This window comes from Rattus rattus, chromosome 15, assembly GCF_011064425.1.
Source record: "Rattus rattus isolate New Zealand chromosome 15, Rrattus_CSIRO_v1, whole genome shotgun sequence".
Classification (NCBI taxonomy): Eukaryota; Metazoa; Chordata; class Mammalia; order Rodentia; family Muridae; genus Rattus; species Rattus rattus.
Window position 1 is genome coordinate 23,415,412 of NC_046168.1, and position 27,948 is coordinate 23,443,359.

The following is a 27,948-nucleotide window of genomic DNA, read 5'->3' on the forward strand; positions in this document are numbered from 1 at the left end:
TTAGTAATCTGTGTAAAAACCCTTAAGGAATCATTCCTAGTAATTTTTTCCGCAAATAATTTATCTTTAAATTTTAATAACCTTTTATTCAGATAATTTCCAAGTTCGATATAAGTGAAGGGCTTTTCTCTCTAGGCATTGAGAATAGTTTCTTATGTTCAATGATGGGCATCGAATGATGAGCTGATTAGAATAGGCAGTGAGGTTCTAGTTAAAAATAGACCCTAAATGCTCAACTTTGAAAGTCAGAAGAGACTAATCAGAGGAAATGGCAAGAAATGAATTGTTTTTGTTGTTGTTTGTTTCGTGTTGCTTTGGTTTTGTAGTATTCTGAATTCAAGACTCAGACTAGGGAGGCTGGTTTTACATGAGGTTTCTCCACTCCAGGGCTTGGCTCCTTCCCCTCACGTGTATTCAATACAAAGTAGTTTCTTAGAGCTTTATCAAGCCTAGTCTCTTAGAATAAATGGACCCAGACCTTAGTGTTGTTTAAAAATAACTGTTTCAGGGTTTCGACTTTTTGTCTTAAGTAGTTCTTCCTATAAATTGACCATGTGACAAGTTTCTATGAAATGTGTTGCTGTACGCCCATAAAATACAGTTTAGGTCCATACAGAGATATACCTTAAGCCAATCAGTAAAGGAGGCCACGCACCCTGTGAGGCTTCCCCTTTAGGACTTTTTGTGGTAAATGAGAGATTATGCAGACACTCTTCTCCGTTGTCACTGAACTATGAACTTAAGATCTGTTAGTCACTTTGTTAAGTGCTAAGATCTTTAATATCTGCTGCAGTGTCCTTTTCCTACCCTTTAAGTTTTGTGGAGTCTCCAAAAGGTGTACTTAGTTTTAGCCTCCTGAGACTGCCAATGTTCTTTTATGTCCTTGAATGGTATTCCATGTGAGCAGGGCACGAAGCCTAGTACATGGTTCTTTCAGAGGTAGAGGTGAACTTCCCCATCTCCAGAGCTGAGATTTCCCACCTGCACTCCCATACCCAGTTTATGTGGTGCTGATGACTGAACCTGCAGCCTAAGCTGTACCTCTATCCCACTTCTGCACTCTTTGTTCATGAACACAGGGATAAGGTTTACTTTCTCGTTGATTAAAATGAGTCCTTGTTTGTCTATTGGGAACAATGCTTAAATGTCGGCTAGGCCTCTGAATTCATAGCAATGGCCTAGCAAATGAAAATTTAGTTCCACCCATACACCTAACACTGACTACTTGACAGTATTGAACACCCTCCCCCAACTTCCATTGCTGCCATTAAGCACAACAGATATCGAACATACTGATTTAAAATAGAAGATGCTAATTTCTGCTGTTAAGAATCATTGGTGTTTACAGAAACCTGCATGCTATGATATCATTGCAGCAGTACTCTAGGGCAGCTCCCATATTGTAATGCACACCTAATTAGGATGAATGGAGTGACTTTATGTGATTAGTCTAGTAGGTTTTAGTTGTCAGGCAGGGGGAGGGAGAACAATACAAGAAGAAAACCATACGTGAACTATGTCCTGTTACATTATTATTATTATTATTATTATTATTATTTATTATTATTTTGGTTTTTTTAATGAGGTTGATGTAGTTTGGATATTTCTTGTGATGTCTAGAGAACTGACTCCTAGGAGACAGAAAATAATAGGGGACAGACACAATGCACCTGTGGCATCCACTGGAATGTCATCTCTCTGGCAAAGCTGTAGTGCTTCGTGGCTTAGGCTATCCCTGAATGCTTTGATGAGAAGATAACTCCAGATGGAAATGATTGCACAAGCTCTGCCCTCTGATTTGCCAATGTGCCTGACCAGGAATTCCTTTTCTTTACTTTTTTTTTTTTTTGCATAGGCTTTATGCACAATTCCTGTTTGCACCCAGGGGGCAAGGCAGGTTATTAAGGCCAAGAAGGAGGGAAGGCTGTGGGAGGACATAATAACTGGGAGGACTTCACAGCCTCTACCTGGGGGTAAAGGGAGGAGGGCTGAGCATGGAGGGTGTTGTCTTTTAATTCTGACTATGTGTTGAGTGGCAGGAGAAATTTTGAAAGCTGCTTTGAGGAGGAGCCAGTGCCTGGGCATGGAGTGTTCTGGGCCCCGCTCTCCCCACTTGTAGGAAACCTTCTCTCCATGCACAAGTAATTGGACTGGAAGGAGTACGACTGGCAAAGGAAAAAAGCCATTCTGTCTCCTCCTCCTGTTCCTTATCTCTCACATCCTGACTTTCTTCCAAAGCCGCCTCAGCTGTGCCAAGCTGGCTGCAGAGCATCTTGACAGGTGCCAGCATCTACTTAGCCTCCCTGTGCACTCCAGGCCTCTCTATTAGCTGCTCACCGTCCCTGGCCATTGGGACCACTTCAGATGGCTGCGGCCTGTGCTGCCCCAGGGAGCACCTTCTCTAAGCAGCTCCTCTTCCTTCTCCTGGTGAGTAACATCTGAAGAACGAGGCAGGCTCTTACCTGCTTCATCTGTCCTGCCAGCCTTGGAGAGTCTTGGTAGGAATGGAGGACCGCGCGGGAGGGGCGATAGTTAGAGGAAAACAAAACTTGATTTGAGAACAATTTATAGCTGAGGGGCTTGTGATCCAGGTTGGGAAGGGATTCGCTTGTTCTCCAAGCTCCCATGCATGCGTGGTGATGTCTTTCAAGGGAATCCCTCGTTCGGTTTGGCTGTGATTTTTTTTTAAATTTCCTGAGGAGTAGTGAAATAATGTTTTGGCATTCGTCCCAGAGGTTTCTAAGATTTGCTTGAGCTAGTAGGCATTCATGTATTTAGCATGTGATTCCACTGAGCCGCCGAAGGAGAAAAGGATTCTGGGTGAAGATATGAGTTACTCAAGATGCTCTTGGTTCTCTCAGGACTTCCAATGTGAGGATGTGGTTCAACCCCATAAAAGGAGAATGACAGCCAACAGAATTGGCATGAAGCTGCCTTCTGCCTGGGTTGGAACCGTTTACAGGATGCCATTTTTGCCTTGGGGCGTGGTAGAGTTTCTTAAATCTTGATTCCGAAATTCTGCCTTGTGACTTTCCTGGGTACCAAAAATACTTTGGTTATAAATTACATTTTCAGAATCCAGGGATTTTCATGAATGGACACAAACATTTTCTCCACATAAATAATTCATAGTGCAGGGTTGACGGCCACCTCCTCATCCTACCACTACCAGAGACTAGAGCACATAGAGGCCACCTCGAGTTAGTGTTACTTAAGTTAAATGTAGTGAAACCCAGATTTTTCTTGCCTTTGGTCCTGATCCCTGTCCAGCCCATTATCCCTTGATTCATCCTGTTCCCTTTCATCCTAGAACCTCACACGAACTGGAAAGGTAACAAATCCTTCCGAGTCAATTTTAGACCCCAATTTAACTTGGAGGCAGAGGGACTACTGATGCTCTGTAAACTTCCATTGATTCTGTTTACAGAATGTGCTTTCCTGCAGTGGGGTCCTAAGACAGGGAGGAGCTAAAATGACGACAGGCTTGGAGATGCAGATATACCCTATAAAACATATGTAGACCCATTATACACATGTATAATGAACATGCATGAATATATGCAGTTACGCGTCTGTTTCTAACTATGATGAACTTTTCCCACACTATGCATGTAGAAAATTACTAACCCACACTTTATCCTCAGCAAGACCTGAGGCATAGTTTACTGCAATTATTGGCCTTATGATGATGGTATTTCTAAAAAGCCAAATGAATAGAATGTCTGTTGTTTTCATAAGTAGTTATTTAAATTACAGCTGTATGCAAATGTGACCTATAAAATGGCAGATGGCCACATTATAGGCCTAGCAGATTTGTAAAACAAATGGACAACCCGATTTAAGCTGCTATGATGCATCTAGTAGTCTTGAGTTGAGTTAGAAGGATGTAGCATCTTTAATATGGCCATTAACCATTTGGTTTATCCCTACACAAATAGATGTGTAGACTTTTAGACTTTAGAGTGTGGTCTTCGAGAAAAAGTGATCACAAATTGATCTGTATGATTCTGCAAAATCTAGCTGTGCTCTTTTTTTTTTTAATTGACATGGACTTATTTTAATAAAAAGAAAAGTATAAAGTGCTACAATAAGAAATAAAATTGTTTTGAATTTATAAGATTCTCTGAGATTACAACTCACTTAAGAAAAAAAAAAAGATAGTTTGTCTGCTTTGGAGTTCTTAGGTAAGTTTTAAACCAGCAGCTGTGCCTTAAATATAATAAAACTTCAGAGAGTTCCGTGATCTCATATCACTTAGTGCGGTGTTTGAGGACACTTAGATCTTGAAGGGTTTTTTTCCCCTTTTCTAAGACAGTCTGACAAATGATTTGATGACAGTGGAGTGGTTCTAAGTAACATTTTTATGAGCTTAAAAAATGCTTTTAATATTTCTCACTTCAACAGTAACCTCAAATAGCAATAATAATAAAAAAGATTGGAGAGTTGGTTTATCAGTGCTTATAGAATTCTATAATCCAGTACTTTTTCAGGCTAACAATCTGTGAGGTGTATGGATTCTTAGAGGCAATACTCTGTAAACTCAATGGATCATAATACATTCTGTTGCAATCATGTAATAGTGATGTAATCCTAAGGACTGTCCACCTAATTATTTCATTGATGCTAAATGGCTTCCCAAAGCCCATTTCCCTATACATATCACTTTCTACATGAATAAAAAGATGTAGATGATTTAAAAGTTAATTCTAAGACTGATAGTAATTTTATTAATCAGACAAAAATTGTAACATGAAAAAATGTGATCAAATATGATGTTTGTTCTTTTTTTCTTTTTTGAGGTTCTGGTATTATTTTGCAATGCCTGTCAGAAAGTTTCCCTTCAAGTTCCCTCTCATCTTAAGGCCGAAAAACCTATAGGCAAAGGTGAGACTCTGTTGAGAAAAGATGTAACTTGCTGCACTTGACTTCTGGCTGTTCTTGCACACTTTGGGATGTAAGCTGTATGATTGCTGCTCTATGTTAAAGCCAGCTATAGTTTCCATTTACACATGGTGGCTGAAAATAGTCAAACTATCACATTTTCCTGTGTATCTGTATTGCTAGAAAAGTTAGCAAACATCAGCGAATTAAAAAAAATTATCTTAGCTTGACAAAGCCAAGGCATCAAAACCAGAAGCATATTTTAAGTTATGTCATTTCTTCTGCTGTCAGATTCCCAATGTCAGGTTCTTTGCTGATGAAGCATTAAAGAAACCTCAAAGTTGAAATACTCCATATAAAAGTGTATTCATTGTACCTGTGCTTGGTAGCAATGAATAGATATTTACTGAAAATGTATACGGCGTATTTCACAGAATAGCCTGTGAGAGTCAAATGCAATTCCAGTAAAATTTACAACTAGAGCCTTCAAGGTACATTAAGCACTGAGTTTATCAAATCTCAAAAAGATTTTATGTGAATATTATTTGCATTATTAATAAGAAATATTGCATAAGAATAAACTAGGTTTCTCATCTGTTGCAACATAACTTTCATCTTATTGCCAAATAATATTTAACTTAATCTCAAAATCTACTGGCAACATCTTATGACAAATGTACTATAAAACTATGTAAGTCAACAATATATTATGAAACACACACACACACACACACACACACACACACACACACACACACCTATCTTCCTTCAGATAGCTCTCAATTTCGAAGTCACCATATCCTCTTAAACTCATTATAAGTTAAAAATGTAAGGGGAAATGCTTTCAGTATACCTGATTTACTAATCATTATCTTAGCAACAGGGTCTACTGTATAGTTTTGAACATGGTCCCATTCTCTGTTCTAATCTTAGCATCACTAGGACTGGCCTATAACTCTGGCCAGCATCAGGAAGGAGGGTCTTACCACATGTCCTTAGTTTGAAAAAGTATCAGTATTAAAGCCTCAGGCTGCAAGTCAGTTCCTACCACGTGCATGTTACTGTCACACTGTCTTGAAGTTGAACCATTCTAAGGTAAGGACCTGTGAACACAAACCTCTGGATGCTAGGGAAAGTGGAAGTCATCCAAACCCAATGGGATTCAGAATCGTTTATTTCTTAGACCAACTCATGATAAACGTAATGGGAGCGATGTAGTTGAGGCTTGCCCTTCCTGGATGAGGTACTTGGTTCTAGCTTCAGCACTACTAAAGGAAGGAAGGAAGGAAGGAAGGAAGGAAGGAAGGAAGGAAGGAAGGGAGGGAGGGAGGGAGGGAGGGAGGGAGGGAGGGAGAGGGAAGGAGGGAGGGAGAGAGAAAGGAAGGGATGAAAGAAAAGCAAGGGAAGCCCTAAGTTCATTAGTTTAATTTTCACAATCCCTACATTTAGAATAGAAGGTATTTGGTGTCCTGCCCTCTTTCTGCTCCTCCTATGCATGTAGCTGTCATTCCTGTAAGACTCGTTTCCTTCCCATCTAACCTGACAATTGCTGTGAAATGTCTTCACTGTAGTGAATCTGGAGGAGTGTCTCAAATCGCCCAGCCTGATCCTGTCCAGTGACCCAGCCTTCAGAATTCTAGAAGACGGCACAATTTATGCAACACATGACCTGCTTTTGTCTTCTGAAAAGAGGGGTTTCTCCATCTTGCTCTCAGACAGTCAAGGGCAGGAACAAAAGAAGCTAGAAATTGTACTGTCAGCAAGAGAAAAAAAGGTAAAGCATGGTAGGGTAGGATGTGCTTTCAAGGCCCTTGGTGCACCTGCAAGGTTCATGTCATCCTTCAATGATTCTTTTGTCTTTTACTCAACGTTCTCCTAACTGAGAACCAGACTGTTGAGAAGAGTGGTATTTACACTATTTATATAGTTATTATTGAGGATGACTAAGGCCAGGGATCAAAGTAGGAATATCAAAAGTTTCAGATCAAATTTAAGGTTTGGCAGGAAGAAGAGCCAACCTGAAGAAGGAGAACAAGGCAGGGGTGACTCTCAGAGACCAGTGAAGGATTCCAAGCAGTGCCGCTGCACCCTGGGCTTCCTTCCAACTGACGGCTGGTGACACTCATCAAAGAGACCTGATCTCCTACTTAGAAACCTCTGTAGGACTTTAGAGTGGATGTGTGGTCTGACAATGGTGTTCTGTAGAGGTGTTTTGATCATAGGTTCACTTTCATGTGTTTAAGGGTGATGAATCTTGGGAATAAAAAGTTTGCTAAACTTCATATCTCACTTTAAGTAAACTCAGCATAATGATAGAGTCATTAAAACTACAGATTACATTTATAAATAGATTCCCCAACTACACTTCTTTTGATCGAAAGACCACTCTTCCTTGAGTTTAAAATGTGTTCTGTGATTATAAAAAGAATTCTTTTTATCCAAATTACATGAAATCTGTTTTAATAAAAGATATTCATATTTTTGTAGAGGTAAGGATTTTACCTGTACCATTCTATACAAAATGAAGCCAATTCTTAAATATTTGCTAATTGATCATCTACTGGGGAAGCAGGGAGACTCTACAGTTTCTCAAAGATATTTATATCAATGACTAACCAAATTCTGACTGCTAACTGGTTATATTAGAAAACAAGTAGAACTTGGGAATATAATATAATATGAGGTCAGTGTGTGCATGCGTGTGTGCATGCATATGTGTGTGTGTGTGTGTGTGTGTGTGTGTGTGTGTGTGATTTACTGAAGAGTATAATACAAATATAGTACAAATGTTTTGGAGATTATGATATTGTCATGTATTACTCTTACGTATTTTTCCTATTTTATGTTGAATGGGGAAAACCCACAGTTTTAATAATACTCAGTGATGCTGTATTTCTTCATTTCTCATCAAATGTAGGCTTTTAGGAAGAGGCACACCAAGGAACCAGTGCACAAGCGCAGTAAGAGAAGATGGGCTCCCATTCCGTGTTCACTGATGGAGAACTCACTGGGTCCATTTCCACAACACGTTCAGAGGGTCTGTTCTATGTTCTTTTACTTCATATGTGTTAAATGTTTCCACCATTAAACTTTCCTTTTTAAAAGGCAAAGTTTTAATGGACTGGGGTTGTAGCTTAGTGGTAGTATGTGTGTCCAGTATGCACAAGGCCCCAAACTCTATCCCCAACATCCAATAAAATACATAAATAAGTAGTGTGCAATCCACTGAAAGAGAAGTATAAATTATCAATTATGTTGACATCATCTATCCATCACAATGTAACAATCCCACAGAGTTTTTCATCCAAATACTAACTGTTCAAACATTTTATTTATTTATTTATTTATTTATTTATTTATTTATTTATTTATTTATTTATTTGGGGTATGAGCACACAAGTACCATACGAACACATGTGAGTCAGCAGGCTGCTAGAAGCAGTTGTTTCTCTACTTTTACCATATGGATTCCAGGGTTCAAACTTAAGTAGTCAGGTCTAGAGGCAAGCACTTGTATACTTGAGCCATTCGACCCTGTGCTGGATTTCTAAGCATTAATCTGTAGAGCTTCTCTCTACTAATTCTGCATAACTCAACTCTGGCTTAAATAAACAACTATCCCCCAAACTACCCATTTGATGGTGGTGGTGTTGTTGTTTAGTAAGTGAGATATCTCACTGCTACACAGCTAAAATGCAAACACAGGGATGCTTTGGAACAGTCTAAGATCTGTAAAATTAATTGTGCAAGAAGTTGTACTACCTCAGTAGTAATCATACAGTTTTCGACCCCCCAAAACCTGAAATCACAGAAAGGTTTCCTGTACCATGTACACAGAAACAGAATATGGTAAGATGCACTGCTCCACAGGCTTCAGAACCACACGGATGTGTTCTGAACATTAGGGATCAAACGAGGGACAAGAGCCTTGATTTCACATGTGGAAGAATGAAGATAAGATTTCGAATAAAATGGGCTAAGGAACAGAGGAAAGAGAAAGTGATTTAAAATAACCTCTCAGAGACTAGATTAAGATATTGATCATGATGTATTTGTTCTCTCTCCAAATTGTTTCTTCTTGTTACAGATCCAATCTGATTTTAGCCAGAATTATTCCATCTTTTACTCTATCAGTGGACCAGGTGTGGACAAAGAGCCTTTCAATTTGTTCTACATCGAGAAAGACACTGGGGACATCTATTGTACCCGAAGCATTGACCGTGAAGAGTATGACCAATTTATGGTACGATTACTGAAATATTTATTTATTAGGTCTTTATTATTCATGTTTTAATATTTAAACATTGATTTTTAAAAACAAATACTGTATCAAATAATTTATACATATATATGTATATATAGAAAACATTACTAATATTCAATATAAACTGGGGCTAGGCTGAAAAAAGAGACAGTAGGTTTAACAAGGGAAGCAAATGGGTAGAGGATATATAGAAAATATAATGACAAATTTTCAAGCACAGATGCTTATCTACAAAACTCTGGAGAAGTAACTGAGATTGTCACTGGGTTTTAAAGTTCTTTACAATAAAATACTTCCATTACTGTTAGCCAAGCTTTTCTGTTGTAAAACACATGAAATTTAAAAAACAAGATAAGCAAAATTGGCACTTGAGAACATGCCCAGAAAATCCGACCTACTTGTCCTGAGCTGGACTGTATCACCCATGGCGCTCTGAACGCTCTGAACTTGCGTGTAGGTTGGTTGGAACCATCATTTCGGGCCTTGCTTAGTGTTGTGCAATGACCCAACTCCAACACCCACCCACACCCCTTTCTTAAGAAACTTAACCCTTGAATTGTACTTTTTCTAGGCTTCTAGAACTTATTTACCAACCCATCTTATTCTTCTTCCTAAAGACAAGTCCACATATCTGTTTAGCATTCTAATCTTTAACTGGTATATAAGAGACAGCCCCATGCCTTAGGAGGATGATATTGAAAGACACTACTTAAGGCCTTAAATTTACCAACTCTCAATGAGGGTAATAGTTTTTTTTGCTGTTGGAGTTTAACCATGAGAAATGTCTGTGAGGGAAGTCCAGAGGGGAGCCTTAGCAGCCTTTCTCCAGAGTTTTAGCTTCAGAAAGCCACCTGTGAAAGAAAGTAACTTATGTGAGGCGTGGAGAGCTCCCAAGAAGATGATGCATTTACACTAGAAAAACCGGTTTAGAGCCAGGCATTCTGGACAGGCCTGTCACCATACCAATGCAGAGGGGAGGCCAAGACAGGAGGACTGTGAATCCAAGGCCAGCCTGGGCTATTGGGTGAGAGCCTATCATAATAGCAGAAAGAACAGAAAGAAAAAAGGGGGAGGGAGGGGAAAAGGGAGAGGAGAGAGGAAGGTAAGGGAAGAAAGATGGGAAGATAAAATGTTATTCAAGCCTTAGAATGTGAAATACAAGGGAAGGAGGGCAAGGAAAGAGCAGAGGGTCCTTGGTAAAGAATTAATAAAGAGGAGACTAGAATACTGTAAAACAACTCATTAAAGTAGCATGAGTTTGAAAACAACATGCAATATTTCCGTTGTAGATATTTCATGACTGAGGACAAAGGCGGGTCTGTTGTAACACTTTCTGTACTCTATGCTTTCACCAATATAAAAAAAAAACATTTTAAGAATATTTATTGAAGAGAAAGAAGCCAAGCTTCATTGTAACCATTTCAGTTTTAGTGTTTGAAGTGCTGGGAGTAGATCTCAGTGGGTGATGGCCATAGCTCTCGAGCAAGTACTGTGCTGCAGAACTACCTTAACCCAGCATGGCTGTCACTTTCATCTCTGCTGTTTTTGAGCCTGGTGATTAAACACAGAGTCTTACCTACATGAGTTAAATGTGTAGCTTATGTCCAGTCCTATTGCAATCATGTTTACCTTTATCTACATACAAGAGAAAGTTCTGTAAGAGACACACTGGATGCTTGCTGCTTAGACAACGCCTTCCCTGTAAGCAGGGCAGTTACCAAGGATGTCCTCTACCCAGACCTAAGAAGCCATCTGCTTGGTGCAGGATCTACTTCATTCACTATCAGAGTTCTGATAGGATCTGATTTTCAACCTCTCGTTTTTTCTTTGCTTCTTAATACTGTCAGAGGGAGGGGACAGAATCATTAAAACAAACCTCTTTGACATTAAGTTTTGGTATCGTTTGACACTTTCATACATTCACATGATGAATTTTCATCATTCTCTCTCTTTCATCCCAAGCTCTTTTCCTCCTGCAGCTGTCTTCTCAGCCACACCCGTCTTTCCATGGAGTTGTCATTCTGTGTGTGGCCACAGAATTACTTTTTTGCTGTATGCTTTGCTAGTTTTATGCTCTTGGGTATGGGGTCTTCTCTGGAGTTTGGTTTATACGCCCAGTCATGCCCCATTGGAATAAGGCCTATTGCCCCTTTTCTTGCCGGTATCAATCGTAGATAGCTTCTCTATTAGAGATAGTGTTTTGTGTCCATTTCCCCTTCTGATTTGAACCTGCGTAGATCCCTGTGCTTGCTGTCAGAGTCTCTTTGAGTTCACATGAACATTAGTCCTGTTGTGTCTGGAAGACACCATTTCCTCGGAGTCATCCAGCACCTCTGGTTCCTGTGATCTTTTCAAACAATTCATTTTTTCAAGATATATTCTGTGGCCTGTTCTTCCAGTACCTCTTAAGTATCTGTCACTGTTCCTTGTAATTGGTGAATCACAACCTCTAGGAATCTGTTTTCTTAGTTTATAGGCTGCTGATATCTATCCTACGTACCACAGATGTTGACAATGTGACAACATGCAAGCAGGAGAACTCCTTAGAGACATGCAATATACATACTCCGGAATTTTATAGCGGGGGTTTGGATGCAATTGCTTGACCGTTTACTTCTATTTAATTTATATAAAATGTGATTTTAATAATGAATTGCTGTATTTAAAATAATTTCACTTAACTTATATGTTTCTCCAGGACCTGTGTTCGGTGTGTTAGGTGTTGCAGGATGACAGTTCTAATCTATTAGACATTTTCCTGCTTTCATCTAGTCTTAAATTTCAAAACCGGCATTTTGAGAAAAACACACACAGCCTAGGGGGAGATGAGAGGAACTGATGGAAGACTGAATAGTATAATATTCGAATATTCTAAATATGGTGGTGAAGCTGTAGTGTGATGATAGGGATGGTGATGATGGTGGTGATGGTGGTTCTGGTGATGATGTTGATGGTGACAGCGGTGGTAGTGATCGTGATATGTCTGAGAGTTATGGTGGTGAAGATGGTAGTCTTAGGGTTATTACTGATATGAAGCATATCAAAGAAGCATTTAACTGGGGGCTTACTGACAGTTCCAGAGGGTTAGTCCATAATCATCATGGTGGAGGGTATGCTCATAGTCAGGTAAGCAAGGCACTGAAGCAACAGCTGAGAGCTCACATCTAATCTGAAAGTTGCAGGCAGAGTAAGAGGGAGCCTGGGCTTGGAACAGACTTTTGTAATCTCAAAGCCCACACCCAGAAACACATTTTCTTAATGAGATCACAATACTAATCTTTTCTTACCATCCACAGACCGGGACCAAACATTTCTATGTATGAGTCTATTGGGGGCCATTCTCATTCAAACTACTGTAATGGTGGGGATGGGGGTGTTAGGATGGTGGGATTAGGTGAGGGGGCTCATTTGGGAGGTAAGTCAACAGCTACTTACTGAATGCCCATTTTGCACCAATACATCGACACAAAAATACAAAAATAACTGCGTAGAATTTATATGAAAAAAAAAAAAAACCCGAACAAATCTTAAATCCTGGTGCCTAGGGTCAAGATGCAGCCTGCTGTCGTGTAGTTAAGGATACAAATATGGTTTTATTACCATTTTATTAAAAACGTATGTTTGTAATATAAAAATAAGAAAATGCAAGCAGAGCCGTCACCCAGAATTATGACATAATATATGCATATTAAAATTGAGACATGTTTATACGCTTTGATAGTCGTTGTTATGAACATATCTACCCGTGGGTCTACCTGTGTTCTAACAAGTTAAAAACCACAGTTAGTTCTGAGAGCACTTGCAGCTCATGGAACTGAGAGCACATGAAACTCTGGTAGAAGAATAATGAGAAATAACTTTTCAAGGAGGCATAAGGTACAGGGTACACACAGAGTGACTGTGCATTGTGTGCACGACATCATTTCTTAGCTGCACATACCTGTGTGTGTCTTTAAACAATGCCTCTGCCCTACCCCTGGGCTTCCTTTGTGCACGGTTTGTCACGTAAGAAGCAACTGACGATGTTTCCACCCTTCAGGTGTACGGATATGCAACCACGGCTGATGGCTATGCCCCAGAGTACCCTCTGCCCCTGCTCTTCAAGGTTGAAGATGACAATGACAATGCCCCGTATTTTGAAACCAAACTGACCGTTTTTAGTGTGCCTGAAAATTGTCGATACGGTGAGTTCACATTAAAAATCCACATTTCATTAACGTGTGTGTGTGCAAATGTGCAGGTGCAAGTGTGTGTGTGTGTGTGTGTGTGTGTGTGTCTGAGAGAGAGAGAGAGAGAGAGAGAGAGAGAGAGAGAGCGCCTGCCTGTCTACTGTCTAGGTTCTCTCCTTGGACTATGGATTTAGGGTCTTGAGCTCAGATCATCCAGTTCAACAAGCTGTTTAGCCAGTTTCATCTCGCTGGCCCGACATTTTACAGTAGTATGTTAACAAGATCATCGACACTTCAAAAGTACTGTATGGTAAAATGATTGCCAGGCATGGTGGCATAAACCTTAAATCTCAGCACTCAGAAAGTAGGGATCAGCGATGTCTGGATATTCAAAGCCAATCAGGACATCGTAAGGGCAGCTCTGGCTGCATAGAGAGACGCCTTCTCAGTAAAAGTTGAATTTTATAATTTTGCTTTATGTTCTTTTTAGTATTTTGGATTACATATATCTTTGATTACATATATATTTGAGTTATTCTTGCTAAAGGTTTTAATTCCTTGTATGAAAAATATAAGACGTGCTTTTCATAGTACATACCTAGCTGAAGTTCCAAGGAAGAGAGGCTTGGGAGAAGTTTGCAAGAGCAATTATACAATGCTCAGATTATCTGTAAACAACTCTGGTGTGTGTGTGTGTGTGTGTGTGTGTGTGTGTGTGTGTGTCTTATATGTGTGTCTGTGTCTTTGTGTGCATGTGTGTTTTGACAATCTTCTGCAATGATACCTGTATTTTTCGTTTATAACTCAATTATATTATGATTTAAAATTTGACAACATTGGCTTTATCTAAACAGGAACTTCAGTGGGACAAGTGACTGCCATAGACAAGGATGAGCCAGGAACCCTGCACACTCGTCTGAAGTACAAAATCTTGCAACAAATCCCAGATCACCCCAAGCACTTCACCGTCCACCCAGACACGGGTGTGATCACTACCACCACACCTTTACTGGACAGGGAGGTAATGGTTCAGTGCACGAATTCATCATCAGTCACTGTTTAAGCTGGTAATTACTGCCAGGATGATTACAGTACAGCCCATGTGCTTCCTCCCTGAGCTTTCTTCCCAAGCTATGCCCAGGGAGGGACTCTCTGGAGACATCTTTGCATCTGCAGAGATGCTGAGATTGTACAAGGATAAGACAGGTCTGACTTGCTCTCATTGTGCTGATGCGAGGTCCTGATAACACTTACTTTACTTCAGTTTTGCTTTTGAAAGAGTAACTTCATTACGACGTATGGCATTTGGTAAATTGATCAGAAAGCCAGAAGATTCCCAATTGTTTCCTTCCCTAGGCCTATACAGGTCCATTGTCTATTCCCAGTTCCTTCTCCTTATCTCAGGGAAACACACACACACGCACGCACGCACGCACGCACGCACGCACGCACGCACGCACGCACGCACGCACGCACGCACGCAGAGACAGAGACAGAGGCAGATGGAGACGGAGAGAGAGAGAGAGAGATGGAGACGGAGAGAGAAAGAAAGAGAGAGAGAGAGAGAGAGATGGAGACACAGAGAGACAGAGAGAGACAGAGACAGAGACAGAGACAGAGAGAGAGACACAGAAAGAGTCTTTACAGTTTCGCCTTTTCCAGGATGTCGCAGTCTGAGCCACACCATAGGAAGCCTTTCCACGCTGGCTGGTTTCTCCTGTGGGAAGGAGTCTGAACCTCCCATGACTTTCGATGGCTCAGTTGCTCACTGCTTTTCAGTACAAGTTATTCTTTCAGAGTCTGCACATGGGAGTGCATTTACTCACCTCACAGCTATTTCCCTCACTTCAGAACCTACCGGTTTTGCTTAAGTTTTGTCAGATGTGCATGGATAAGCTGACATTTTAAATGTTAAAAAACTGCCGCTGGGTAGTTCCTTCACTTACTGTGAGTAGAAAGGGAGGTTTTGTTTGTGCTTGGCTTTGAGAGTAGTTTATTTACCATGGCAGGGAAGGTGCAGTGTGAGGTATCTGTTCACACTTCAGAGTCAGGAACCAAGGAGCTGCATCTCTGCTCTCTTTCTCCATTTCCCCTTTATATAGTCTGGGGTCTTAGCACACAGGACAGTGCTGTCCCTTAGCGCACAGGGTTGTGCTCTCCACACTCAGTGAAACCTTTTGACATCCCCTTCTAGGCAGGCCCAGGTACGTCTCCTAGGTGATTCTAAACCTAGGAAAACTGACAAGTGAAATTAGCTGTATAATTTGTTCAGTTCCTTGTTTTGAATTTGTATTTATGGTGTTTTTATTAAAATTATTCAGGGCAGGACATGTAGTTGTGTTAACACATACATATATAAAAAATGTAAAGCCTGTTCACAGTATAACCACAACGCACAGAGTATATATCATAACTGTCAGTGAGAGGAAATAGATGTATTTACGAATACCTTTCCTCCCTCCCTCCGTCCCTCCGTCCCTCCGTCCCTCCGTCCCTCCGTCCCTCCCTCCCTCCCTCTCTCCCTCTCTTTCCTTCTTTTACAGAAATGTGATACTTACAAACTAGTGATGGAGGTACGAGACATGGGGGGCCAGCCCTTCGGTCTCTTCACCACCGGAACGATCACCATCTCACTGGAGGATGAGAATGACAATTCACCGTGTTTCACCAAAAGTTCTGTGAGTGGACTTGTGTGCTTATTGAACTAGATTCCTTCATATTTAAAAAAAAAAAAAACCCTAGAGTTTGGCAGCTTCCTAAAAACAGACATATTGTTCTAAATAGTAATCACTTAAAAACAGATGTGGTTTGCACGAGAAGGATAGCTGAAGTGCTCAAGTTTCTGAGGTAAGGAAGTGCCTTCGTTCCTGACCACTGAAGAGCACTTCTGTTCTGGTGTACCTCATGTGTTCAGTGTTTTCTTGGTTATTATTGTCAGTTTGGGGATCGTTTTAGACTTTGAAGAAGAGGCCTTTTTCTCAAGACCTGTGTATTTCAAGTTATGAAGCAGGAAAGAGATCAGCCTTATATGCTTTGCTGGGGTCAGAGTGATGTCCTGCCTGTAGCTCCTCCTGTGCTGGGCTTTAGCTAATTATGGCAGACGTACTATATGATGAGATTGCTAAGGAATGACTGTTTTTCTGACTTCCAATGAGTAGCTTTGCACTTTTTCATGAATCTATACTAGAGTTTTAGTCAGAGAATAAGAAATCTAATATAGCGATGGATACTTCATTGTCAAAGAGCTCATTCACATACCTAGGTGCAATCCTTTTCATCTTACATCTTGTCGTAGTAAAGGTTTTAATTGCTGTGAGGAGACATCATGGTTACTGCAACTTATGAGGATAACATTTAATGGGGGCTGGCTTACAGTTCAGAGGTTTAGTCAATTATTATCATGGCGGGAAACACAGAGGCATACAGGCAACCATAGTGATAGACAAGTAGCTGAGTGTTCTACATCATGATCCACAGCACCAGAAAGAGCAGTTAGTCACTAGACCTGGATTGTGCTTCTCAAAGCCCACCCCCAGTGACACACTTCCTCCAAAAGGCCACACCTACTCTAACAAGGCCACACCTACTCTAACAAGGCCACACCTATTCCAACAAGGCCACGCCTCCTATTAGTGCCCCTCCCTATCTGTGGGAGCCATTTTTTTCAATATACCACACATCCCTTGCAGATTATAATTTATTCTTTTAGTCTTTTAATATCTTATGCTTCCGTAGTTTTATTTCAGAGTAATGTCCATGATTTAACTTCTCAAGAAAAGAAGAAACATTCTCTTAGTAATGTTTGCTTGTTGATCGAAGTAAGCAAGGCAGGATTATTGTGAAAACCAATCATTCTGAGCTGCAGCCGTGGCTCAGTTGTCTAGCACTTGCCTTGCCTCTTCAGGCTCCAGGTTCAATCCATACTACTGTGGGAAAAAACAACAAAAAAGCAATATATGCTCTCACCATAGGTATTATATAATTAATGCATTAGCACAATTCAATTGGTGTTCGCTATGTCTAAAGAGGGGGTGGACTGTTAGTATGATACAGGATCAGAGAGGAGGCAAATCTGAGATAGAAAGAGAGCAGGAAAATCACCTCACAGAATTTTAGCAGTTAAGAGCTGGGTCACCTTTGGTAAATGGAGGGGATTTGAAAACAGGATAAGAAAGAAAGAAGTTAGCCAGACATGAAACTTTATAAACACTTTTCCAAATTATGAGCACATTATTCCATATTATATTCTTTACATAGAACTTTAAATATAAAGATGACATTGCTAAAGCTGTGGACATATACTTAGAGAGGCGTTTTCCCTCAGTATATTGCAGAAATAGACGAAAACAGAATTGATGTTGAGATTCTAAGGATGATGGTGCAAGACCAAGATTTGCCCAACACCCCCCACTCGAAGGCGGTATACAAAATCCTACAGGGGAACGAGAACGGGAACTTCAAAATCACAACAGATCCAAACACAAATGAAGGAGTCTTGTGTGTTGTCAAGGTACGTAATAATCGTAAAGCTATTCTTTACAGCATCCAAACCTGTGCTCTGACATTGGTATAAATGGTATCTCTATCTATGGACTCTTCTCCAGGGAGTTATAGGCAGTTAGAGGACACATAGGAAAGGAGTCACTTGTCAGTGGTATAGCCACTCCATTGACAAATATGCCTGGAAAGAGGACTTGGGAAGAAAAGGAATTTTGTGGAGTGGTAATGGAATCAAAGAATATAATGAGAGTTTTGATAAAAGGAATATATATATATATATATATATATACATATGTATATATAATTGATGTGTAATACATGTATTTAAATTAATACCATATGTCTATATCTATTTCTATATCTATATCTATATCTATCTATGTCCACAGTAGTGCTGTATGGTGTTGAAATGTTTTACAGTGGTGCACACAGAGCCTTTTTAAGCAGAAACTCATAGCAGACACACACTTCACCCCTCTGTACATGAAGTTAACTAAGCAGAGGAAGTTGAATCTGCCAGTGGCCTTGATGGGCAGCACTGAATGTAATGCTCTCTGAATCACTATGTCCTTGTCCTGCGTGTTTTTCTCCTTTAACACTCCAGGGTAGTTTCAAGCTTTCCAAAGAAGTTATTTTTCTGATAAGATGTTCATAAAATGTCCTTTAATTTTTACACTGTCTATTCTTTCTTTTCCCCTCTTGCCTGTCTTCTGTATTTCCTCCCTTCACCTTTTTCTTTAAATTTCACTTGCTTCAGGAGTCTTACTGGGATTAGACACAATCATGCTGTTCCCATTAGTGTTTAAAATTACAATAAAGATGAAGGTGGGATCTCCCAAAGTAAAAAAGTAGGAAGGAAAATGGTCAACTCTTAAAAATTGGTAAGTTAACCATTTAAAAAGGATAATTAATCTTTCAATTAGCGCCAGCTTTGGGCAACATTTTAAATCTAGGAATTGCGTTCCCTGTCTATTAAATCTTGGAGTCATAGCGTCCTGTATAACAATATGGGGACTGATCAGTGTATGTTCGTTAAACAGCCATTGAACTATGAAGTCAGCCGCCAAGTCACTCTGCAAATCAGCGTGCTTAACGAAGCCCAGTTCACTAATGCCGCCAACACACAACCCCCAACAATGTGCACCGCAACTGTCACTGTGAAAATTAAAGACAGAGATGAGGGTCCTGAGTGCTTGCCACCAGTCAAAGTCATTCAGAGCAAAGATGGGCTCCCAGCTGGCCAACAGCTCCTGGGCTACAAAGCGATGGACCCAGAAACAAGCAGTGGCGAAGGCTTAAGGTAATGCTCTTTCCTGAAAACGCCCGCATCTTCCATGGAGCCTGAACTTTAGGAGTGGTTTGTGTGTCTCCTCTTCGGCCATTTGACGTTTGCTTTCTGAAAACCTAGGTATAAAATGGTAGGAGACGAAGATAACTGGTTTGAGATTAACGAAAGCACAGGAGACTTGAGAACCGTGAAAGTTCTAGACCGAGAGTCGAAGTTCGTGAAGAACAACCAGTACAATATTTCAGTGGTGGCGATGGATTCAGGTGAGTGCCATTTTCTAAAAGTGAAACGTGAATGTAGAATGTGACTGTGTCTAGGGCAAATTTTAGTCCAGACACTGTTTCCTCAAAGGTACCAATAATGTACAACGCAAAACGCTGTGTTCAGTGTAATGGCTCAGGTCACTGAGATCACCCATTTAGTCCCCTGTGTGCCCGCCTTGGGCAGAGCCACAGAGAGTAAAAGACTGAAGTCTAACTTTTAGTACTGGTTATTTATTTCTGTTGAGGGGATATCGTTTCCTCTCAGAATGCCTTGTCTGGGGCCTTTAGTTTTTTTAATTGTCCTGGTGAGGGTTACTATCACTATGATGAAACACCATGACAAAAGCAAGTTGGGTAGGAAAGGACTCATTTCATTCAGTTACGTTTAGCAGTTCATCATCAAAAGCAGTGAGGGAAGAAGTCACACAGGGCAGGAACCTGGAGGTGAGAATAGACGCCAAGGCCATGGAGAAGTGCTGTCATGGAGGAATGTTTGCTTAGCATGGCTTGCTCAGCCTGCGCTCTTATAGACTCAGGACCTCCAGCCCAGGGATGGCTCCACTCCTCATTGGCTGGGCCCTCCCACATCAACCACTAATTAGGAAACTGTTCCATAGGCTTGCCTACAGCCCAGTAATAGGGAGACATTTTCTGAACTGGAGTTCCCTCTTCTCAGATGACTCTAGCTTATGTCAAGTTGACATAAACACTAGCCAGGAAATTTACCTTACAGGTCTTTGCTTATATATGGTTTTTGGTTTCCTGTTTTTACAAGGAGTTTTGTGTGTGCAGATGTGCATGTCTTTAAGTCTATGTGTGTTTCTTGTGCTTTTACTTTGGCTTCTTTTTTCTGCTTATTTGTCCTATTCTGTTTTGCTTTTATTATTATTATTGTTATTATTGTTATTATTTAGATGCCTGTTTGCTTTCTAAAGAGAGAAAAAAATAAGGTATGGGTTTAGGAGAGAGGGGAAGTCGGAAGGAGTTGGGAAGAGCTGGGGGAGAGGAAACAGTAATCAGAATTTATTATATGAAAAAAATCTATTTTCAATTAAACAACAACCACAAACATTCTAGGACCTAGAGTGTCTCCTTCAAACACTGTCAACTGTAAAGCTATGATCTTAAAACTCTTGAAGTAAACTCCTGCCTACAGGAACCATATATAGTTTAAATAAACATGTATATAAATGTGCTAATAATGTTTGCCAATGTACACATGTACTATTATGCAATACATTATATAAACCTAAAGTTAAAATGAGTAATAAAATATGAAAAGACGTTATACTTTGGTTATGTGCATACCCTTTAAGAGAAATCCTCACAGAGATAAAAGGATATCATCTTGGGACTTTTCAGACTGAACTAATTCTTTTGCCTATTTGGTTAACTCAAGAAGGTGTCAGCTGTTTTAAGATGCCTAAGTTGAGCATGTAAAATGTATTGTCAGACAGTAACATTGGCTATTTCTGCACATTTCCTTAATTTGTTCAAGTTAATAACACAAACCCCCAGATATGGTTGGCTGTATAGCCTATTTTAGCTACAATTTTTTAAATTATATAAAAGTATGTGTGTGTGTGTGTGTGTGTGTGTGTGTGTGTGTGTGTGTCTGTGTGTGTGCACATGAGCAAAGAGGCCATCGGTGACGGCTCCCCAAGGAACTGGAGTGGCAGGTGCTGTGAGCCACTTGATAGGGACGCTGGGACTTGAACTCGGATCCTCTGGAAGAGAAGTACACCCTCTTCACCACCAAGCCACCTCTCTGGCCTTGTTGATAGTTTTAAAGCAAGAGCTGTAGCTGCTGAAAGAGAGACAGACAAAAAGTTAACCAGGGAAGACGCCGGCGACTTCCTGTTTCTGCAGACAGGGCAAGCTGACTCATGCGCACTCTGCCCATTAAGGCTTCTCTCGACTCTCAGTCCTGCTGTCTTTGGGATAGAAATACCGGGTTACATATCCCCTTCACGACCATGGAGACCAGGAGTCGCGGGGAGGTTTAGTCCTCCTAGTAACGAAAGCTTTGACGCTTTATATTCTAAGCATTAAAGAACCCACCTATCAGATAAAAATCATCCAGCTTTCAAAATCTGCGCTCCCTCTTAATGAGAATGTCATTACCAAGTGAACTACCTGCATATTACCTTTCTCTTTGATCCACACCTCAAACATACATTTCTTTTATAGAGTTATTTTACTATAAGTTCCAAAATTCTGCAGAATAACAGGTGGGGGGGATATTAGCTGAGAAACATATTAACTTAATATATTTTACAGTTCTAGGTGATGTGGGGTTTTTTTTTAACGTTTGCTCTACCTATAAGTAAAAATGAAATCTAAATGGCTTACACATAATTGTGATGTGAAAGAGGGCTCTCTGTCTGCTTACTTTTAAATGTTTAAATTCCAAGCACAGGATCATGGAAACTAGGAGTCTTGAGATGAGGATTTGGTCCTTCTAAGAATGAAAGCTTTTCTGCTTTATATTCTAAGAGAGTCTGTGGTATAAATTTTTTACCAGTAGAGAACACTTAGGCTTCTCTACACATTGAGAGACTCCAGAGGCTTTTGGGGTAAGGCACAAAGAGGGGAAGACTATAGAAATCCTGGCACTAGATAAAAGGAAAATAAATTCTTATTTAGAGAGGAGAAAATTACAAGAGCAAAATATAAGAAATTAACTTTGTTGCTCAGTACTGAAAAATACTGAGAATAAGCTTGGTAGGGTTAGTATAAAAGAGAGAAGCTTAGGCAAAACAATGTCCCAGAGTCTTACATAATCTAGCTTACGTCCTTGTATTTCTCCTGTGCGTCATTCTTGTCTGTCAGGCTAATCTCTCTGCTGTCTGTCTTGAGGACACTGTTTTATGCACCTTACTCCTAGAACATGAGAATAGCAGCCATACCCTGAAGCTCATGTCCCTTAAATTATTCAAATGAATAGCAGTAACAGCTTTCGTGATTGTTCTCTATTAGTCTTTCTTTGATTTGTAATACTGCAGTTTAAGCATTATTATACGCTGGAAATAATATGATAATTATGTTTAGTGCTGTAACTCTGAAATTGTGCCTTCACTTTTTCTCATTCGTACTTTTTTCTTCTAAATTGGTTAAGAGCTCAATTTTTTTTCCCATACCCACCCTGCCACCCTTCTGGTAAACTGTCCCTTTATCAGGCATGAAGATGAGAATTCGGTATATATCTGTTTAAGGCAGATCTTTAAAAGTGACGTGGGTATGCGTATATGAGCTCCCGCATGCATGGTCTTTAGAAAGGTAGAAGAAGGCTCTGGATCCCTTGGAGCTAGAGTTACAGGCCGAGCTGGGCTGATCTAAGACTTTCGCCACAGAGACCCTGATGAAAGGACAGAGGGGATCTAGTTCTGTGTCTTTGCCCAGGAACAGACTGTGTAAGATCCAGTCTAGGGCTGGGTCCTGTGTCTCAAATGAGTTAAGGTTTCAATTCTTGAGAACTTTTTCCCCTCCTCCTCCACCACCACCATTAGCGAGACTGAAGCTCTCAGTCTCAAAGCCTCTATATACTTAATTTCTGACACTTGAAGTATCCTATGCTCACCATGTGCTCTGTTAGCCTTCTGCTGAATTTGTCCCATTTCTCCCCTTATAAGCATACATAAGATCCTTACTTCTCAATAGACCTGCTTGGCATAACGCATTGCTTGTTCAGTAACTCCTGAGCCCAGCTTTCCTATCTCTAACTTCTCTTCTCGTCTTCTCCGTAGGATCCTTTCACTGAAGAAAGATCTGTTTGTCCATGTCACCTCACATGAATGTTAGAATGTAAAATGTGGTCTTGGCAAGAGCGGCAAGCACTCTTCCCTAATAAGTCCCAGCTAACGTGTCGTGGTTAGACTTGCTGTTCCTCTGTGGTTTGAGAAGCTCATAAGCCTCCAGGATCAGGCAGTGAAATTAGCTACTGAGGATTTTACAGTTTTGAGGTGTACTTGATGCTTAGAACACCTGAGTTCAAACTGTATAAAATACCTTCTTAGTTTTAGCCTCGGAACAAGTCTTAAAAGTCTCACTGGGTAGCCATCGTAGCAAAGCATTTTCTTATTTGAGTCCAAAAGGAACACACACAGTCTTGGGAGCTAATGAGTGTGCCACAACGTGAGAAGGAACAATGTGGAACCTTTCTAATAATAAAGAGCTCAATCCATTCAGGTCTGACTTATAAGAGAGTGAGCTTCGGGAGATGGGAAACATATAGTAATGACGACTACTGACTTTAGATGCTCTTTCTAGAAATGCTATGGATTTAGATTTTAGTTGGCACAAGTACTTCTCAGCTCTGTGGCTGGTACTCCCCACTTACTGACACGTATGAGTCACCTAAAGAGGTAATCTAAAGTAAGCTGTTGGACTAGACAGATGTATGGAGATGCCTCTTCCTGATGTTCCACCATTTCCTGTAAATGGAAAATCACCCTTGAGTGTCCTAGAAATTTTCCCAAGTTTATTTTCAACTCTGTTTTGACTATTAGACTAATGTCAAGCATCTTCTGTTCTGTTTTTATCATCATGTCTCAAATGGAGCCTCTTACAGGAAAAACATTAAATGATAAATATTGGTTAAATGTAGACGTAAGTGAATCTCCATTTCCTTTGCCATCAGAGTGACCTCCTTTTATTTATCCTAGTTGGCCGATCCTGCACAGGAACACTGGTAGTCCTTCTGGAAGATTTTAATGACCACCCACCACAGATTGACAAGGACATAACCATTTGTCAGCAGGAGAAGGATTATGCCGTTTTGGAACCCGTAGATCTAGATGGGCCAGATAATGGTCCACCTTTCCAGTTCCTTCTGGATAATTCTTCCAGCAAACTTTGGACTCTAGAGTCACAGGATGGTAAGTACTTATGCTACATATTGTAAGTAATCCCAGTTCAAGATGGCTGACAGCCTGTGCTCTTACCTTGGTTTGTCATAATAAATACATATATACTGTAGAAAGTTATTCATCTTGGAAAAATAAAATGCTTTAATATCTTTTTGTCATCTGTCATCTATCTACCATTCATCTATATATCTATCATCTATTTGTTTTGCAATTATGTACTTGATAGCTATCAGTTTATCAATTATTGACCTATGTATGCATATGTCTGTATAACAATCATCTATCATATATACTATATATACATATCTACCTATGCCTCCTGAATACAGGGATTAAAGGCATGTAGCACCATGCCCAGCATGGAGATCAGTCTACCTTTAATTTAAAATAATGTCAACCCTTTCCCTACTTTTCTGAAACACTAAATAATTTTAAGAAAGAAAATGAGCTATTAATTTTATTGCATGTTAATTTCTTGAAATTAGAACAATGTTGTTGAAATGTCATATTAATACATACTCTATCTACCCTTTTCCCTTTAGGTAAACGTGCCATTCTTCGGCAACGACACAATCTTAATTATAACTACTATTCTGTGCCAATCCAAATACAAGACAGACATGGTTTTTCTGCAAAACATGTATTATCAGTGCGAGTGTGTGACTGTACAATTCCGTCAGAATGTAGAATGGCCATTGAGGAGAGGGATGTTAAACCAAATGTAATCCTTGGGAAATGGGCCATTCTCGCCATGGTCCTGGGATCTGCATTGCTACTGTGTAAGTACCACTGTCTAAAGTGTACCAACCCAGTGCTGTGGAATACTTACATGCTAATTTCCTGGAGAAAACAACCTTTACAGAGAAGTTTGTTTTATTTCAGTTTCAGAGGTCTCAGCCCACAGCTAACAGGCTCTGTTGTTTTGTGCCCAATGGCCAATAGCATGTAACTAAGCAACCTACTTACCTTATGGCAGTTAGAAACCAAAATGAGAGTAAGAAGAGGTTAGGGTTGTCCTGAATGATGTAATTTCCTTCTGTTAAGACCCACCCTTTGAAGACCCTACCACCTCTTAACAGCACTCTGAGGTAGGGACCAAAACTTTACGATGTGGACCACCTGGGACAGTTTATCTCAGCTGTGATATTCTGGAAAAATATACTGCAGTTCTTTATCTTAAGGACATGTATCACTGTTGGTACATGTGCCTTTAAAACAGTCTTCTGTAAGTGGGGTTCTATGACTATAGAAGAAACAGCAGTAACAGCAGATTAAAGCTGTCTAGGTAAGTTTCAGAGGTCATGTTTTAACTCTTCAGAAGTTAATCATGAGACAGTGAAGATTTCTGAAAATCTGTAGAGATATTTTTAAAAAATACTTTTTCAATTTCTTTGTTTTTTTAATTTTTGTTTATTGTCAAATTATTTTAATATTTTCCAGAATGCAAAAAATTATTTTACCTTGCTTTCTAATTTTTCCTGTAGGCATTCTGTTTACGTGCTTCTGTGTGACCACGACTAAGAAAACAGTCAAGAAATGCTTCCCAGATGACGTAGCCCAGCAAAATTTAATTGTATCAAATACTGAAGGACCAGGAGAAGAAGTGACGGTAAATCAGAATTAAAGTCCCACTGAATAACATGATGACCCAATGAACATAACTGATTACCCTCTAGTAATAGTAAAGTCTAATAATTATTGACCTATACTGCATCAAGCAGAAATTCAAGTTCTCTCCCTATTTTAATTCATTGTCCATTTGTATTGGCTTTAAGGAACAATTCAAACAGTAAAAACACATGTTCTTCCTGTTTTATAAGATAAATAAGATATTGACAGGACCATATTTCCTCTGAAGGCCCCGAGAAGGATAGCTTAAGTTCTTTTCAGTTTTTGTCCCTTGGCTCATGGCCACAAAAGCAATTTTCATGGTATCATCACTCTGTAACTCCAAATTTTCCTTTTTGTAAGAACACTGGTCATGTTAGATGAGAGACTAACTTCTTTGAGACTTACACGATTGCATCTACAGTGACCCTGGGGTTAAGACCTCAACATATGAACTCCTAGGAGGCAGACTTTGGCCCAGAATGTCTATGATATGATTCTTACGATTATTCTGATTTTGCACGTAAAGAACAGAGGCAGAGCAAGTGACTTGTCTGTGGTAACAAAGAGTTGGTTTCTGTGACACTGATTAATTTTCTAATTCTACCTTTAGGAGGCAAATATTAGACTCCCCACACAGACAGTCAACATCTGTGATACAAGCACATCTGTTGGGACTCTTGGTGGCCAAGGAATCAAAACACAGCAAAATTTTGAGATGGTCAAAGGAGGCTACACCTTGGAGTCCAACAAAGGAGGTGGCCACCATACCTTGGAGTCCAGCAAAGGAGGTGTGCTAGGAGCAGGAGACACTGGCCGATATGCTTACACTGACTGGCAAACTTTCACTCAACCTCGGCTCGGCGAAGTAAGTGCTTAAGTCTTTAAGTGCCTACTATGTCCAATCCTAATATGATTTATAAACCAGGGTTTCCCAAAGTACCCCTCACATACCTGGATCACACCTTTTCATCTACTGTACAAGGACAGACACTGGTGTAAGGGCCATACTCAGAGTTGAATTTAAAATTTTTGATTTGCAAGACTTTAGGACTAATTTATGTGTATGTCTTTGGGATATATTAAAAGACTGATATCTTTTTCACCAAATATCATCAGAAAAATACATCTTCAGTGAAGAATTAGCTATAGTATAATGAACAGACCATAAATTTCCACCATTTTGCCAGTATTCTATAGTTCTATATGTAGTTATGAAATCTTGCTTACCTCAATCAACCAAGATAGTTGGGTAGGCTTTAATCGTAGGTTCCATTCTGCATGTTTTCCTTGCTTTTGTTTCAGATTGCTCGGGCTGATGTGAGCCAAATGTTAGATAATTACAACTATATAACATGAATGTATTATGCATGTTATATATAACATCAATGTATTAGGCCCTCAAAACTATATACAGTATAAATGCAAGAACCACAGCCTACACTGGTTCTCTCCCACATATACAAAGAAGCCATTGAGATACATTTCAACTAAATACACCTTATATTCCAGTGAGAACTTGTAAGTTATTTATGTGATATATGCATAGCCTTGGTTCTTATAAATGTGGTCACTTTGAGCATTTATGTATTTGCTATATTTTAAGAATGAATATAATATAGACCAATCATGTGCATTTTTTATGTATAGGAATCCATTAGAGGACACACTCTGATTAAAAATTAAACAGTAAAAGGTAAATCCAAGATATCATTTTTATGCTGGTCTGTTTAGGTGTCTTTTAAAAGTCATAATAAACTGTGCTCTTTCTCCATACAGAAGGTGTATTTGTGTGGCCAAGCTGAGGAACACAAGCATTGTGATGACTACGTTCGCTCATATAACTATGAAGGCAAAGGCTCCATGGCTGGTTCTGTGGGTTGCTGCAGTGATCGGCAGGAGGAAGAAGGGCTAGAGTTTTTAGATCACTTGGAACCGAAATTTAGGACATTAGCAAAGACATGTGTGAAGAAATAAAGGTGCTGGTTAGTAGAGAGACATCCTCAAATGAACACAGGGGTGTCACTGGATGTAAGAGGGTAACAGCTTGTAGTAGCGACTTTGGGTATTAAAAGAAAGTAAAGTCATTTGTAGATAAGGGTGCTTT

At 39.9% G+C, this 27,948-nt stretch overlaps 1 protein-coding gene across 4 annotated transcripts; it reads left to right on the forward strand.

Annotated features, from left to right (window-relative positions):
* The first annotated feature begins 2,364 nt into the window (after positions 1-2,364).
* Dsc1 (desmocollin 1) lies at positions 2,365-27,818 on the forward strand. 4 transcript variants are annotated; one of them, XM_032885874.1, is made up of 17 exons: positions 2,365-2,427; positions 4,800-4,884; positions 6,453-6,655; positions 7,799-7,918; positions 8,969-9,124; positions 13,185-13,329; positions 14,169-14,335; positions 15,858-15,992; positions 17,639-17,824; positions 18,855-19,114; positions 19,223-19,365; positions 24,030-24,242; positions 24,776-25,012; positions 25,718-25,842; positions 26,455-26,599; positions 26,633-26,709; positions 27,621-27,818. In XM_032885874.1, exons 1-17 carry the CDS (start codon positions 2,365-2,367, stop codon positions 27,816-27,818), a joined length of 2,658 nt encoding a protein of 885 aa, XP_032741765.1. The 4 variants fall into 4 exon arrangements, with proteins under 4 accessions (XP_032741765.1, XP_032741767.1, XP_032741764.1 ...); XM_032885876.1 differs by lacking the exon at positions 27,621-27,818 and adding an exon at positions 27,492-27,527; XM_032885873.1 differs by having other exon boundaries at positions 26,455-26,709.
* The last annotated feature ends 130 nt before the right edge of the window (positions 27,819-27,948 follow it).